General features: G+C 37.6%; 1 protein-coding gene across 1 annotated transcript; it reads right to left on the reverse strand.

Annotated features, from left to right (window-relative positions):
* Positions 1–5,767: 5,767 nt before the first annotated feature.
* taf1b (TATA box binding protein (Tbp)-associated factor, RNA polymerase I, B) lies at positions 5,768–15,715 on the reverse strand. The gene is made up of 15 exons (XM_066677376.1): positions 15,588–15,715; positions 14,793–14,891; positions 13,447–13,537; positions 12,636–12,733; positions 12,464–12,556; positions 12,118–12,187; positions 11,853–12,027; positions 9,903–10,002; positions 9,588–9,735; positions 9,325–9,502; positions 7,908–7,990; positions 7,661–7,751; positions 7,477–7,547; positions 6,433–6,661; positions 5,768–6,132 (listed from the first exon to the last, which is right to left on the reverse strand). Exons 1-15 carry the CDS (start codon positions 15,603–15,605, stop codon positions 5,934–5,936), a joined length of 1,743 nt encoding a protein of 580 aa, XP_066533473.1. The 5' UTR covers positions 15,606–15,715; the 3' UTR covers positions 5,768–5,933.
* Positions 15,716–16,139: the final 424 nt, after the last annotated feature.

The raw sequence follows: 16,139 nt of genomic DNA on the forward strand, positions 1-16,139 counted from the left end.
CATTGCTTATGTGAAGGGATTGGTGACAGATGCGCTGGGTCTTTTTGGCCGCCAGAGGAAAAACTGCAGTGGCAGTGGGCAGGGTGATCGAAAGAGGAGAGAGAGAAACATGTGTCGCTTCAGCTTGCCCTCAGTAACAACAACAAGCCCTGTGTTAAGAGATAGGTGGGGTTCACAAATGTAGGTCAAACCCAAAAATGGAGGGCGGGCTTTTCTTTAAGTACAGACATACTTTTCGAGTTTCATGTCCTAAAGTTTCCCTCCACAGCACAATGCAAATAGACAACGGGAGGTTTTTTCTACAAGGGATGATAAGCTTTATCTGTTTGGCCTGCTATGGCAAACTGTCCCTGAGTATGAAGTCCCTTCACAACTTACAAGCTGGAGTAGGATAGTGTCTATTCAGCATTATTAAAGCAGATGGTGTAGAGTCTCTAAGGCCTGAGCTGAACTCACATCTTTCCCACATCCTGCAGTTTATACAGGCTAAAAAGTGGAAATTTATAGCTCTCTGCCAACTCATACAAGACTGAACTACAACTGAGCTGACACCAAGCCACAAAACACAAAGCTAGCTTCAGCTATAACTGTTCAGCAGAAAGCTATAATACACACTATGCAAGAAACAGAAAATTGTTTGTCCTTATGAAACAACTTTAATTCAATCAAAATTGGAAGGAAATGCAGCGTTTACAATATATTCAAAGCATTAAAAAGACAAAGATATCAGCCAAAAGTTTGAGAAGGCTGTAATGCACTTCTATTGTTGCTAACCAATCACTTCTTGCTAGAAAAGAGAACATAAAGCAAAAGAAAGAATAACAGAAGAATCTGATTTGGTCATCGTTTAAACCATTTCCGACTTCTAAAGATTTTTTTAGTGTTTAATTATTTTTGCAAATCAGACCAAAACATACAGAACTGTGCAAAAATCCAACTGACTTTATTTAATTTAATACATTTATTTATTTATTTATTTATTTTCATCCATCAATGAGACGTCTCTAAAAGAAATCCTAGCAGCTCTGGAAATGTTCATGTATGCCTCCACCTGTGAAAAGGCCCTGAAGCAGGTCACACTGACTGTTATTTTATGTTCCAGTGGCTCTGGACTGTCAGTCTGCCAGGAGGGAGTCTTTCCTCTCTTCCTCATTCAGTTCTCATTGTGGAAGACACAAGGGGAACCAAACATTCAGCCGACAACATCCCATCATCAGAACATCTTCAACTAATTTGTCCATATTATCAATTTAAAAAGTCCAATTAAATTAAAAAGTCCTGGGACTGACATATGTTGAGTGGCCATTTATGACTCCACCTACTGATTTTACTTGTTCCACCTACATGTTTGGTAATGTACCTATAAACTTCAATATTTATACTTTATTAAAATAAAACTGAAATGAAATGTGTATTTCCCCCTCCAATCTTTATATTCTTTATTTATACCCCATATCAATATTTTGCCTGGTTGTCCTTTGCCGCGTTAATGTACTTTTGATATTTAAAAAAAATATCCAATCAATTTGGTATGAATGAGCATAACTATATTAATTCACCTTTGTTTGAAGACCATTGCTGCCCATTACTCACCAAACCACACACTACCAAACAAAGGAAATGATTTTTCACTACCAATAAAGTTGAAATTATTTATTCTATTAAATTTGTTTCCCTCCGTTTATACGTCACCTGTTTCTGATTTACACTTGTGTTTATATTTGTCTTCTACAATTCACTAAGATAATAAGACAGCACTTTTTTATTCATATTAATGCAACTTTAGATACCTGTCCATACAAACACTGCAAAATAGTATGCACAAAGCACAAGATTACAAATAGTTTATATATAAATGTACATATGTAGCAGATATATATTGAAGGACCTATAATCATAAATATAGAATTAATATCAGCTGCTATTATTTACTCAGACCATTCTGAAAAACCCTGTGCAAATTCGTCTCTCTTTATCTGAAGAAGGGGAGCCGAGAAAACAGGATGGGGGAGCGTGAGTTTCGGAAACTACAAAGTCCACTGACGCTGAGTCACTCACAACTTCCACTCACACACAAACAGGAAAGAAACCTTTTTTTCCCCCCACCACTCAGTCAAGCTCACTTTTTGCTTTAGGTCAGCATTTTATCACATTCTGCCAAAAGCCTCAAACCCGCAAATGGAAAGTTTTCATCCTTTAACAACCAAACACATAAACATGGATATAAAGAGCTTTAGGTTTGTGGACACCTTCAAATGTCTTCTGACATTAGTGAAAAAAGGTACTACTTTTATGATCCAGTAAGTTTCATGAGGTCATTCAAGAGTGAATTCATTATTTCCTTGTTTTCCATATATAGACATACACCAGTGCTGTGGTCACGGAGAAAGAAAAAAGAAAGAAAGAAAGAAATCACAAAGAAAATAAGAGAAGTCAGAGGCAGTGCTAGTGCTTTTTTTATCTACAGAGAGGTGAGACCCTGCCCATTAGATTTTGCATTCACTTTGTAGTGAAGTGTGCTTCTATTTCATTATATTGCACTGTGCAAGATGTGTGCAACACCTGTAGAGCAGAACAGGACCGCGGACAATTAAGGTTAAGCAGCATGCTCAGATCCCAGCAGGGGACAGCTCTCCAGCTGTGGCCTATAGACTGAATTTTTGATTTGCTGCTGTCCTCTTTCAACCTTTAAAGCAATAGCTCAGCTGAAAATCACATTTTTGCAAATGTGTTATCTTCATCCTATCCTAAATTTAGTCAATCAGACAAGTTATGTTTGGTGCTGGATTTAGTTTTTTTTCTGGATGTGTAAACCCAGTAAACGTCCCTGGACGTTCAAAATAGTTTTTTTTAAAGTAGTCTGTCCGTCAAGGACATATTTTAAACGTCAAAAATCCATCTTAATAAGTTAGTTAAGTGGTGATCAATCGATAACGTAAGTGGACGTCCAAAATGCGTTTTATACAAGTAATTTATTTCTGGACCAATTAATAACGTAAATGGACGTCCAAAATACGTCTAATAGCCGTCTTTTCAATGTCTGTGTTTGGACGTCTTTTCAACTTTCATTTTCAACCTTAAGAGAACGTTGATTAGACGGCAGTCATTACGTTATTTCAACGTTGAATCAACGCCTAAATGTTTACTGGGAAGCTATATACAATTTTATATTGCCCTCAGACCTCACAAACGCTGAATTCTGGACCCCCGACATTTGTGTTTTATTCGGCTACAGTGTCTAGGCCTGTCCTAAAATACAGTGTTATTGGTCCCATGTTCACATTTGCTGATTTAGTGTTGTTGTATTAGAAAATCAGTAAGAGACCCTTCAAATATTCAGTGCACTAATCATGGCAGCTGTAGCTGTGTTATAATATTTCACAGACTTCCCTCTGTAGGGACTTTCTGAGGCCCGTGTGAAGTGACTGGCTCTTGTCACGTGACCCACACGTTACCCACACAAAAAACTTCATATAGAAACAGATACCCAATAACAGCATTAACCAACTGACGAATTTTATACTTTAGACCATATTAATTATATGACCAACTTTTGAGAGGTTTAGAAACTCCAGAAACGAAACAGTGAACTGAGGCACTGAAAGGGTTAAAGGATGTGTTTTAGTCATACTGCTCTAAAACCGCGGTGTGCGCCGCTTATAACCAACCGTCCCCGTTCAAAGAAAAGCGTCGAGCGCGTGAGGTAGAGAGAGAGAGAGAGAGAGAGAGAGAGAGAGAGAGAGGGGGGTTCAGAGTTTATTTTGTAAAAGGCAGTAGGAGTGAGATGCATCTCTCTCTCTCTCTGTGTGTGTGTGTGTGTGTGTAGGAAGCATGTGAATGATGTTTACATGCGCGAGCAGTCAGCTGGTGCGTGCAGGGAGCGGCGCCAGAGAAACATAGCAGCACAATTGAGCTCTCTCTCTCTCTCTCTCTCTCACACACACACACACACTTAACTGCAGTTGTAGCTACAAAGCTAATGTTGGCTCGACGACGTAGTGTAAACCCGCGTAAGTGTCCTGTTCTAACTTACATTAAGGTGCCATAAAAATTCTGCCTCGTAGTTGCAACACAATCTCTAGATCTCCTTCGCTACACACTTTTTTTAATTATAACTACACACAACCTAATGTTTCCCCAACCTTAACTTTAGAAGGTCTTATATAGAACTAATATTTCATTCTTTTTTAGTAAGAGTATTTTCTGTTGTGTGTAAACGTTGTCAAACTTTCAAAACATGTACTTCACCCCTCAGTCCACTTTTCTTCCTTTTACAGGTATTTTCCTCCTGAGACAACAGCGGTTAAAAGTGGCCTACTCTTACTTAAAGCAACACTACGTATGTGGTTTTGCTCCTGGGCTCCCTCTAAAGTTGTAGAGTATAATTAATTTTGACCGCACTGTCCTGAAATCAGAACCTCCCAAACAAACATAGTGCAATTTCTACTGTGCTGACCCAAGTGTAGCAACAAAAAAGGGCCCTTTTCTCCCTATTACAGCAAAGTGAATCATCGCAATGGTGTTATTTTAAGATAAAAATATGACCTAGTGTTGCTTTAGGTCATAAAATCTGTTTCCAGCTTGAGCTTTTTGAATGAGGCACAGGTAAAATAAGCGTGTAAAAATATGCATTGTCCCAGATTTAATTAGATTTTTCAGGCAAGTGTGACACATTATATATGTCATTGTTTATGTGTCATTTAATGAACTGTTTACCTGTTAGAGAGCAGGGTGTGATTGTGTGCAGAAGTCATAAGAGGTCTTTACTGGGTTAGGGCCTTTGCTGCTGTAGGAGGTAATGACATAGTAAGTATGCAGCAGAAGATCAGTGGCTGGGAAAACAGTGATTTACATCAGGCTGGGTCCAGTAGAGGCTAACATCAGGTGTGAAAGAAGCAGCTTCATGGCACTGATTGTTATAGGAGTTGAGAAGTTAATGTCCACCTTGTTAGGCCTTTGGCAGATTGACTGCGTTTATATACACAGTACAGTGGGCACTATAGTAAATTAAGCAAATGCAAGCAGTATCTTTCTATAATGTCTGACCACAGACTATTTTTTGGAGAAAGAGATTAAGCTTTAGTCTTAGTGTTTTAAAGATGTACCAGATCAACTGCTTCTGGAAATTCATTGTTCAATGTGTATAGTCATGTTATTTCTCAGTAAAAATACCTACACCTCTACTAAGAAGACATTTCTCAATACTGTAATGCATACATGCTTTTTTCTTTTCTGAATAAACCGAATCAGACCATACAATGCACAGCTTACCAAGATTGAAACAGTAATTTAATCAAATGTAAAATAATCCAGAAATATTAACAACGCAGTTAAGATTTTTAGGTTGCAGTTTTACCTTTAGTAAAACTCTTAAGAGACTACATTTTCAAATAAACAGTTACAGGCTCGGCCTTGGTTACACATTACAAATAGATAATTAGTAAATGTGTCTGATATGATGTGCACTAGGTGTGTTCACAGTTTCGTAAACCAGTTGTATTGATAGGTCTGCTGGCCTTTAGCCTCTTGCGTAATAGTTTCCTGTCTTCATTCAGATCTTTGGCCCCTTTGTCTCAGATCCCCTCACCCACTCTCAGCCTCATAAAAACAGATCTCGGAGAACAAAGGAAATTACATTCCGGCCATTTTCACGTCAGCATTCCCCTTTTTACAAAGTGAAAATAAAGAAAACACACTAAAGCATAATTTCTTATCAGATACAAGACTTTATTTTACATTTTAACTCCTTTTAAAGCATATAAAAATAAACAATCTGTTTTCAAAAGCAAAAGGACAAGATATTTTTCAGCAAACCTAGTGTCGGTCTCCCTCTAGTGGCAGAGCATTGTAACTACTCATAATTCACAGGAAAAAAAAAAGGGGGGGGGGGGTTTGCTTTTTGTGGCAATGGTCCGTTTTTACAATTACACTGGTCATGAAGTCACTTTTTCTTTACTGGGGCCTCCTTGAGATGCAGTTCTTCTGCGCAATAAGAGACGCTCCACCTTGATGACCTCATTGTGCACCATAGCCTTCTTGACACCAAGAAGAAAAGAAAAAAGCTCCAATAGCCACACGTACGTCCTGGGAAAAGTGTGCTCCTGTTCGGTGTAATGGTTTCTTCTACAGTTTCTGCACACAAACATCAACAATATTAATAAATCCTGAATATTTCATGCATACATTTCTTACAAAGCACAATTAACAGGATTTTATTCACTATTATGTATTTAAATGTTGCTGAGGATACAGCAAATTCCACACAAGTCACTTAGCATTAAATCAGTGATGACAATCGTGATAAAAATGATTTTGAAATGATTTTCTGCTTGTGGTTACTATCCTAATAGAAATATGACAGAAACTTGTTAGATACGCTTCCTTCTGGTGCGATTACTATCACTAATAGTATTTACATTGTTTGTTACTTACTTTTCGTGGCAGATCTTCAAGTCAGGGTGCCAATACTTTCCATTGACAAGAAACCCTATGTCCTCCAGTTTATACAGCATGCAGTTGAGGTGCTTGTGGTGGAGGCTGGGTCCATCTGCATCCTGACCTGGCCCCCAGAGGAAGACAAAGCTAGGAGGGGTACTAGGCTGTTGCTCTGGAGCTGAACCAGTCAGAGAATAGAAATTGCTTTGCAGCTGTTCAACCATACCTGGATATGAGGAAGAGGAGGAAAAGGTCTGAGCCTGGTGCTGCAGAGAGAGATGGCTAAAACATCTGGTATCAAGAAGTGTGTTGTGTTTTACAGACCCCCAAATACATGTAATCAGTTATGTAGCATGTTCAAGTTATTAAATAGAGCACACACACAGTATGATACAGTAAGTGCAACAACATAAATGTCTGAGACCAAAGCTTTATAAACACATCTTAATAACATACGTTTTCCCCCAATCATATTGCATTTAATGTTTATGTGGTGGAGAATATATGTGTTTCTTATACGCACAATTCCCTATTTATTAAACACTACTAAATTTGCATCTCAAATAGAGACAATGTTAATAATCAAAGTGTTTTTGCATGTTCTATCATACAAATAACTTTCAAAATTGTTAATAACTACCACACAATGCTCCAAAAATGTTCATCAGTATTGAATTCAATATGAAATTTTCATCAGATCTTTTAATATTATTGTTTGCTACAATATAATTTTCTTAAGGTAATAATATAGGCTATAGAAATACAAAAGACAAGAATGCATCAGGAGACACTGGCAATTACTATATAAATTAAAACACGGCCTCCTTAAAAACAAGGAGAATACTTCAAGTTAAAATGAGAATCGTATTACAATCACATTAAGGCCCCTTAATTAAAACAAATCGAATTGCAAGGCATCTAGGGATTCCCATGCTTGTCATGAAGTCTCGAATTGGCCAGGGTCCCTCTGCAGACACTAATTAATAAAAGTGAAATGGCAAAAGAGACACGTTCTGGATGAGCATAAAGTGATGTACTTACGTCTTCTTTTTAGAAACACGCTCCTGATGACCAAAGATGGAATGATTGGCTGCTTGGACTTCCACTGTCGTCTGAAAAAGCACGGTACATCAAAATGAGGGACTTTTACATTAAGTAAAGTTATACCATTTCATTGAATACAAGATGGAATAGAGAAAATTTGCTCAGACATAACTCATCTCACCTGGCATCAAAAAGCTGTTCTCTCTTCCTGGCCTGCTCCAGTGCAGCCTGCATAATCATATACCACCTTCTAAAATTAAACACCTCACTGTCTGATAAAATATAAGCACATGCATAAAATGAGTCCACCGATTCCTGAAGCGACATTGTACCGTTCCACAAGATCATCAGAAAATGCAAAAACAGAGTATGATTTGAAAGTAGTAACAATGAGTGCTGATGCAGAACTGACAGCATAATCACACTACCTCGCTTGGGTATGTAGTCACTCTTGCCTTGGTCATCATCATCACTGTCTTGTTCTGTTCCTATTAATTTCCCATGCAATGTCCTTCAGACACATTAGAACATAAGGATGAATGAATGCATTATACTTTCATACATTATAGAATCCATAAACTGTAGTGTTTTTATAATGGCTGTTCACAATAATGGTGCAGAAGGATTAAAGGGCCTCACACAGAAACGAACAACGCAAAGCAAGCCTAACAAGAATATACTAAAGCAAGTAAGACCAACAAGAATCCTGACTCAATGGGATAGTTTATTTCCATTTTTCAGCATTATTCTAACCCATTCAAGTGTGTTTGGCCACTTCATTTATGTCACTAATGTCAAAGGATAATTTTACCAAGATTTCAAAATTTCTATGTAATCAAAATCAAATTACACATGCGTGTATATTGTGTTGCACCCTAAATTCACAAATTCAAACCTGCAAAAGCACATCATATATCATATTTTATATTTTCCATATTTTAAAAGCTATTTAACCAATAAGAGGCCCTTAGCTAAACTAGAACTACACCCCTACCATGTTTCTTTGAACACCTGCTGAAGGGGAAGTTTATCATCTTTTATATGAGCCTATGTAAACACATACATACAGATCAGTTTATAAATACCTTTGATATAGATTTTTTTAGGTTTTCAAATTTTACTATTTCTTGCTCTCTTCTGCTAAACACCCCCCCCCCCCCGCCCCCTTTGTAATTTATTTGTTTTTAAACAATTCATGTTTTTACATGTTAATATATAACATGTAATATCATGTAATATAGTTAATATTATGATGGTCTATGCATACCCACTCAGTCTATTCTCTACTCTGTTTGTATGTAGCTGTGGTGTGCTGTAGGCAGGACAAAGGCTTAAGTTTTCAATTAGTAAAAAAAGAAAATAAAATGTAAAAAAATAATAAAATCTCACACTGGAACGCATTGTTTTGGTTACAGGAGCTGGTTCTCTCACTTGTTTATAGCGTCGTGAAATGCATTGTTACGGGCACCCACAATGTAGTGGATGAATATTACATCTTATTTTATAAGGTAACTGCAGAAATTTAAAGCACCCTCTTGAAGGCCTTTTCAAATGTTTGTCTGCATCAGCCACGTTGTGTGTGTGTAATGTGGAATTTGTAATTAACTGAGGCAAATGGGTGTGAGAGAGGCTTTATTATTTTAAATAGTTTTAACCAAAACTATTTATCTTCCTAGAAATCACACTATACGTGTTTAGGAATGCTCAAATGTGAATACATGTGAAATTCACTCTTAAGAGCCTCCTAAATGTATTACTTTTTATTTTCAGAAGACTTAAACAGTATAAAAGTTACATAAATCAACAGCAACAAGGCTGTGCATTAGATTCATGACAGACACTCACCATTCCATCTTATCATCCAGCCTGAAGAAAAGCTTCATTGTAACAATGATGAGTGCCGCTGCCTGAACATCATAGCACAGAAGAGCATACTTTGGCCGAGACAAGCCAAAGGTCAGAAAGTGTTCATTTCCCATGCCTATATCCTCCATTACTTGGCATACAAAGTAATGTAGTTGGTCTAAAAGACAAATGAGTTGGCGATAGTACATGAGATGAAAACATGGCAAAAGGGAAAGAGGTTATAACCAGCTCGAAAAACTCACCAGGAAGGTTTAGCTCAATCAGGTAGCGGAGGCTGAGCAGGCCTGGGTGCAGGAGGCAGTCTTCGGTCACTGGAGGGAAAGCAGGGAGCTTCAGAAGTTTAGCTAGCTGAAGAGCATCCTCTTGCACCTTTTTGTAAGAAGGGATGGTCTGTGGAGTAACATTACAAAATGTAAAATTAGTTACAATGTATTTATATTGTAGTTTAGTAAAAATGTAAAACAGAGTACTGAATGTTGCAGTCACCACAGTACAAACCAACCACATGCCCAATCTTAATCAACATTTAGAGCGCTTGCACCCTTTCCCACACCCACCTCAGCTCTAAAGATATAAGCGTCCTTGCCAAAGAACTTCATCTGTTCAGGGAAATCCTCATGGACATTAATGTATGGGACATGCCCCTTGGATACCAACCTGCAACAGAAATGCCAAACAAGTTCAGGTATTTCATTAATTGGGGAATAAAACAGAGTAAAACATGAATAAAAAGGGGAAAGCTTCACAAATATTTTGCATGCCCTCACAGCACAAAAATTACTTGTTTTTTCTTTCAGGAACACCAGGGTGGTTCCTATCCTGAAGAAGCCCACACTGGACAGCTCAGCAGCTACCAAACTGTATCCCTATTTCATTTCTCTCAAAAATGATTAAATATACATATATCGTAGTGATATACAGTCTATAATCAATTCTGACTCTCAGCCCATATTGCAAACCTGACACTGTCAAGTAGATTTTTTGTGCACAACAGGCAGATTCTACTCTCTCACTCAGGAGGCCACCCAGTCACTTATCATTTCAAGACTTGTCTATTGCAACTTGCACCTAGCCAGTCATTCTCACTGAACCGTCAGGCTACTGCAGCTGATACAAAAGGCAGTCTTCAATCTCCCCAGGTTCATCCATGTCACGCCCTTCAGTGGCTTCCTGTAGCTGCCCTCATCAGATTTAAACCTTTGCTGCTTGACTGCAAATCAAGAGTGGGCCAGCCCTTCCTATTTTATGGTAACAGTCAAGATCCAGTATGTACCTCAAACCCTTCAAGTACAGACAGACCAGACCCACCATCCTTCAAGACTAGTGTCAAGACTCTTCTCTGTCCCTGGTGATGGACATTCAATGTCTCAATAGGAGACTCTCTCGCAGTCTTCAAAACCCGAGTGAAGACCCATCTCTTTCTAAACTAATTAAATGAACAATACGTATTTGTTGAAACCTGTTGAATTTGCAAAATATCAGTAAAATATTCTTAGAATCAGGACAAAAAAAAACAAGGCCAACAAACAATATTGACTGGCTGTGACCTTTGGGCTCACAGTTGGTACTGCATTGAAAACAGACATGATTAAGTAGTGGAAATCATTGCATGGGCTTAGATACACATAACAAAAACTACTGTCTCTTCACTGCATTCACAGATGCAAGTTAAAACGTCATTGTGCCAAGAAGAAACCATATACAAACAAGACACGAATATATAAAATATTTACATAGTGTCGCTGAGACCACTTTTGAGTGCCCTCAGTCTCCATTTTTGGAATGTGTTTATTGAATGAAATGAAAAAAGAGGAAATGTTTTGTTCAACATCTTTGAACTACTTTCAATTTAAAATTTAAAACATTTAAAAGATTTGCACATCATTGCATTTTGCATAGCATCTCAAATATTTTGGAAATGGATAAACACTAGGACTAATGCTGTTTATTTTTACAGATATTTTTCAGACAACATAATTGCATGTGTGCTCCCAGTTTTTTTTCTTTTGTGATAAATACAGGCACGGTGGCGCAGCAGGTAGTGTCGCAGTCACACAGCTCCAGGGACCTGGACGTTGTGGGTTCGAGTCCCACTCCGGGTGACTGTCTGTGAGGAGTTTGGTGTGTTCTCTCTGTGTCTGTGTAGGTTTCCTCCGGGAGTTCTGTTTTCCTCCCACAGTCTAAAACACATTGGTAGGTGGATTGGCGACTCAAAATTGTCCGTAGGTGTGTGTGAATGTGTGAGTGTGTGTTGCCCTGTGAAGGACTGGCGCCCCCTCCAGGGTGTGTGTTTCTGCCTTGTGCCCAGTGATTCCGTGTAAGCTCCGGACCCACCGCGACCGTGAATTGGTTAAGCGGTATTTAGACAATGAATGAATGAATGAATGACTACCACCACTTGTTAGCTAGACTAATGGTTAGTCACAACTCTCTTGCAAAACTGAAGAAGCTAACACGACTTGACATATGAGCTTACATGACATATGACAGATTGTTTCTATAATAACCTGAGCAAGTCTGCTAGTGTGATGGCCTCCCGGAGCCAGAGCAGGGCTAGATGACACAGGGCCAGAGTCCGGGGCATGTTCATGAGACAATGACTCTTTCTTTCCTTAGCACATATGTAGAATTCAGCATCCAGGGAGCCTGAACACACTGAATATTTCTCATCACTGGAGTATCCTGTATAAGAAATAACACACACATATGTAAACACAATGAAGTCTGGTAAAATCTCAAGTGGACTGATGGGAAAAATTGGAACGGTGATACCAGCAGACGAATGCTTTCTCTGATCTGACGCATCACTCACATTTCCAGCCTCACTCTCAGAGGTTGTTTCCTGAAGGATATATTTCAGATAAATAGCAGCGATAATTTATTTGAACTTATAAAGACTTCATGTTAAAGTGTAAATTAGTGGGTTTCTTACATAATGAATAATAATTCATTAAAAAACACTCTTGGCACTTAAAGAAATGTTGCAATATTAGATAATTAATACATTAAAGAACAAACACAGTTCTTCAGAATTAAAAAAAAAGGCTCATTAACAGCAAACTGACATGTCATTTATAAACCCTAAGCCCAGATATTAGAACAGCTGCATCATACTCACCACTGGATTTAAGTTACTCCTCAGCGGTGCCCTTGTGTAGGCTTGCCTGGTTTTCTGTAGGTATCGCTTCCAGAAATCCCATAACACATTTGTCTGGGAGGTATAAATTATTTAAATTAAACAGCAAAGACTTCTTTTAACTAGCTACACAAATTTACATTTCTTTACTGACCTTAAATTCAGGGCAAACGCCCAGACGAACCAAAGCTTCTGCCTGATGTTTGAGGATGAACTGAAAGCCTTCCACTACCAGCCATGATCTTCCACCTTCTGTGTTTCCAAACAAGATAGACACAGTGCGTCTGTCATTTACCCATTTACAACCCAGCACTAGAAATCACATATCTATAAATTGTCTGGCATTTTTTTTTTCACATTCTTAAATAAATGGTATTAGTAGGACCTTCCCTTTGGTGTCATTTCTGCACTGCACATCACTCTTCTGTGAAGACTTTACAGTTAATATTATAATATTCAAAGTACTTGAATAGCTTTAGCTACAAGAACATTAGTAAAGGTGCCTTTGAATTTACTTGATTCCCTTTGATTATACGCAAGTTACACTGCCACACCACTACGGCTGAATCACATACATCTTCCTCTACACTATCTACTATACAATGTAGTCGTGTAGTAGTACCAGTTTTATAAATCTTGTTTGGGACAGAGCATAGGTTACATGAGGTGCCAGGACATAAATACAAAGCTGGCAACGTCCATAGTCTTTTTTTTTTTTTTTTAAATGTCCATTTTTTTGTTTAAACTTTTTATCCATCCACGTCCACACTATGTCTGAGGAAATATCCTGCTATGAATTTGCTGCTGTCTGAAGTCTGTGTGTGGAGAAGATGAATTTATGCTCATGTCCTTCTTCGGTTCAAATTAATCAATGTCTGTCCCACTAATGACCAATCACAGTCATCCACACTAAGCATAGTTACATTACTGTAGAGGTGCAGAACTTTAGAGAATATAGAACTTACCTCGGCCAGTCTTCGTGCGAGAGCGTGATGTTACATAGGTTATTCTGTTGTTCTGGATGAAAGTTCTTTCATCCACAACCTCTTGAGTTCTCTGTTAACAATAAAACAAGATATCAAAATAAGGGACAAATTCTTGATCATCCAGAGTTCAGTTGTCAAAATGTAACCATCATTAACTCTATCGTATTATTATACACTCAGTTAAACAGTGCAAGCATTTTGCCACTTTAAATTCACAAAAGTCTTTTGAAAAGCAGTAAATCATCAGTTATTATAATTTAATTATTTATTTATAATTATATTTTATTATACATTTAATACACAGCTCCAAACAGGGCAACATTTATTTGAGAACCTTTTTTAGAAAGAATATACCACCACTATATATATATTACTTAAATGCCTGGTACTACCTACACATTGTTGACAAATATGCATTTACTGGATTTGTAGTCAAATAGGAACAAAATTGCATGTCTTAAATAAAATAAAACTCAAAATGAATAGAACTGCAATTTGTATATTATATTATTTGAGAAATATCAGTTACCCATGGTAAATAAATAGCAATTAATGAAGATTTTAATTATTATGCATCTAAAATATTGGTTATCAGTGATTGGATAGTCTTGATCATCATACATTCATTCACTTTAACTGCTTTATCCAGTTCAGGGTTATGATGGGTGAGAAGCCCAACTGGAATCACAGGGTGCAACACATCATGGATTGGGTGCCAGTCCATCACAATACACTTTTGCACGGTCAATCTACAAACCCCATTTCCACAAAAGTTGGGATGCTGGGGAAAATGTAAACAAAACAAAACCATGCTATGATTTGCAAACCACTTGTACTCTATAGTTAATCAAAAATAGTCCAAGTATAACAACTAAAATTGTCAAAATTGAAAAAAGTAAGATGCCAGCACCAAAAAAAAAAAAAAAAAGCAAAGTTTGGGAGAGGGGCATGTTTAACACTGTATATCATCACCTACATTTCCAGGAACTGAGGAGACCAACTACTGTAATTTTGAAAGTTAATTTTTTCCCATTCTTACTTGTTAAAGGGATCTCAGTTGCTCAAAACTTGGGGTCTCAATTACAGTAGGGATTTTTATTTGTGTGTCATAGTACAAGAATAGCTTTTAATGGAATATTTTAGCACATAAGACTCTTTTACTTTACACCTCACAGACAGGCAGGGACTGAAGCCAGCACCCGAGAGAGGTCTGAACCTGTGTGCTGTTGCCCACCGTGCCATCCCATTTCAGATATTAGTAATTGGTAAGGCCATTGCCCCTCAGTTCCAGTACTGGTCTATCCCAGCATGAAAAAATACTGTACCTCAATAACATTGTGGCAGTTTTTGCAGAAAAACTGTTGTCCATCTGTTAAAGCCCAGCACACCGCTCCACATTGTGCACACGGCTCACCATAACCTTCCTGAAAAATACAACACACAATCCTTTGGTCAGACCAACAATCTCCATTCCCTGTTCCCATTTGCCATAATTTAAACAACAATAATAGGCAGTGAACTTTTCTCTGGATAAGTACTGTTGATGTCTGAACTAGGCAGCAGGGCAAATGCATCCCTCGCTTCAGTTCACCATCAGTTTTTGTGATGTGCTTCTCGTCTGAATGACTTATCCAAAAGTGCTAGATATAGTAGTATATTTTTATCAGTATAGCCACCTAAATAAAACAGTTGGTACAATATTTCAATAGGCTAAACGAAGCATACCAGGAAATTCTCCCAACAAAAGTATAAGGAGAAGATATGTATAGCCTAAATGTCCGTATGAGGGTAAAGATAAGATAACTAGGTATCAGCTATATAGTTTTAAACATTTTGTTTCATCATGTACAATTTTGGTACAGTCAGACTAGCTACACAAAGCACCCACAACACATATTTATCATGAAATACAAAAGAACATATAAAAAAATCGTGGGTTTAGACAAGTAGGTTTAGATAATGTCACAACACCGACAGACTTCTATTTACAGCTCACAAACACAACAGTGTAAAGGATTGAAATCGTATACAGCGGTTTTGACAGACTGGGGGTAATTATTTTCAGTTCGTAAACCGTCAAACATTATCTTAAAGCAAGCGTCTTCACAGCTGACACTCACTGTGAGATCTTCGTCCATTTTCACAGGACTTCAATATTATTTAAACGAAGTAAGAGGCGGCTTCTCAAGTTTTTCCTCTTCAGCGTGCTGCCCGTCACAACCAGCAAACATGAGCGAGTTACCAAAACTGTGTTTAAAGGCTGCTTTTCAAAATAAAAGCCCCGCATAACGGTCGTAGTAATTACACTTATAAAAATATATTACACTATTGTAAATAAACCAGTAAGCTTCTGTTTTATATCATAAAAACCCTTCACTAAATTCAGCTTAAATATAAACATATATGGTTAAATATAAAACAAACAAACAAACAAAATCACCCACAGATAAAATAAGATTAAATGAAACAAAAAACAATTCAGTGAATGATTGGGCCTAGTCCTGGTCCACACAGGGTTATAATAGTGAGCAATTCTAGGTTTTGTTCCAAAAAAGCAGGATTTCTCAGTTTAGCCATATAAAATTAATTCACATTTGTACAACACGAAAGGAGTTGAGACCAACCAGAGTTAAAATTATCAAGCTAACTCAAAAATCTTGGACATATGCCAA

The sequence above is a fragment of the Hoplias malabaricus genome, chromosome 7, assembly GCF_029633855.1.
Source record: "Hoplias malabaricus isolate fHopMal1 chromosome 7, fHopMal1.hap1, whole genome shotgun sequence".
NCBI lineage: Eukaryota > Metazoa > Chordata > Actinopteri > Characiformes > Erythrinidae > Hoplias > Hoplias malabaricus.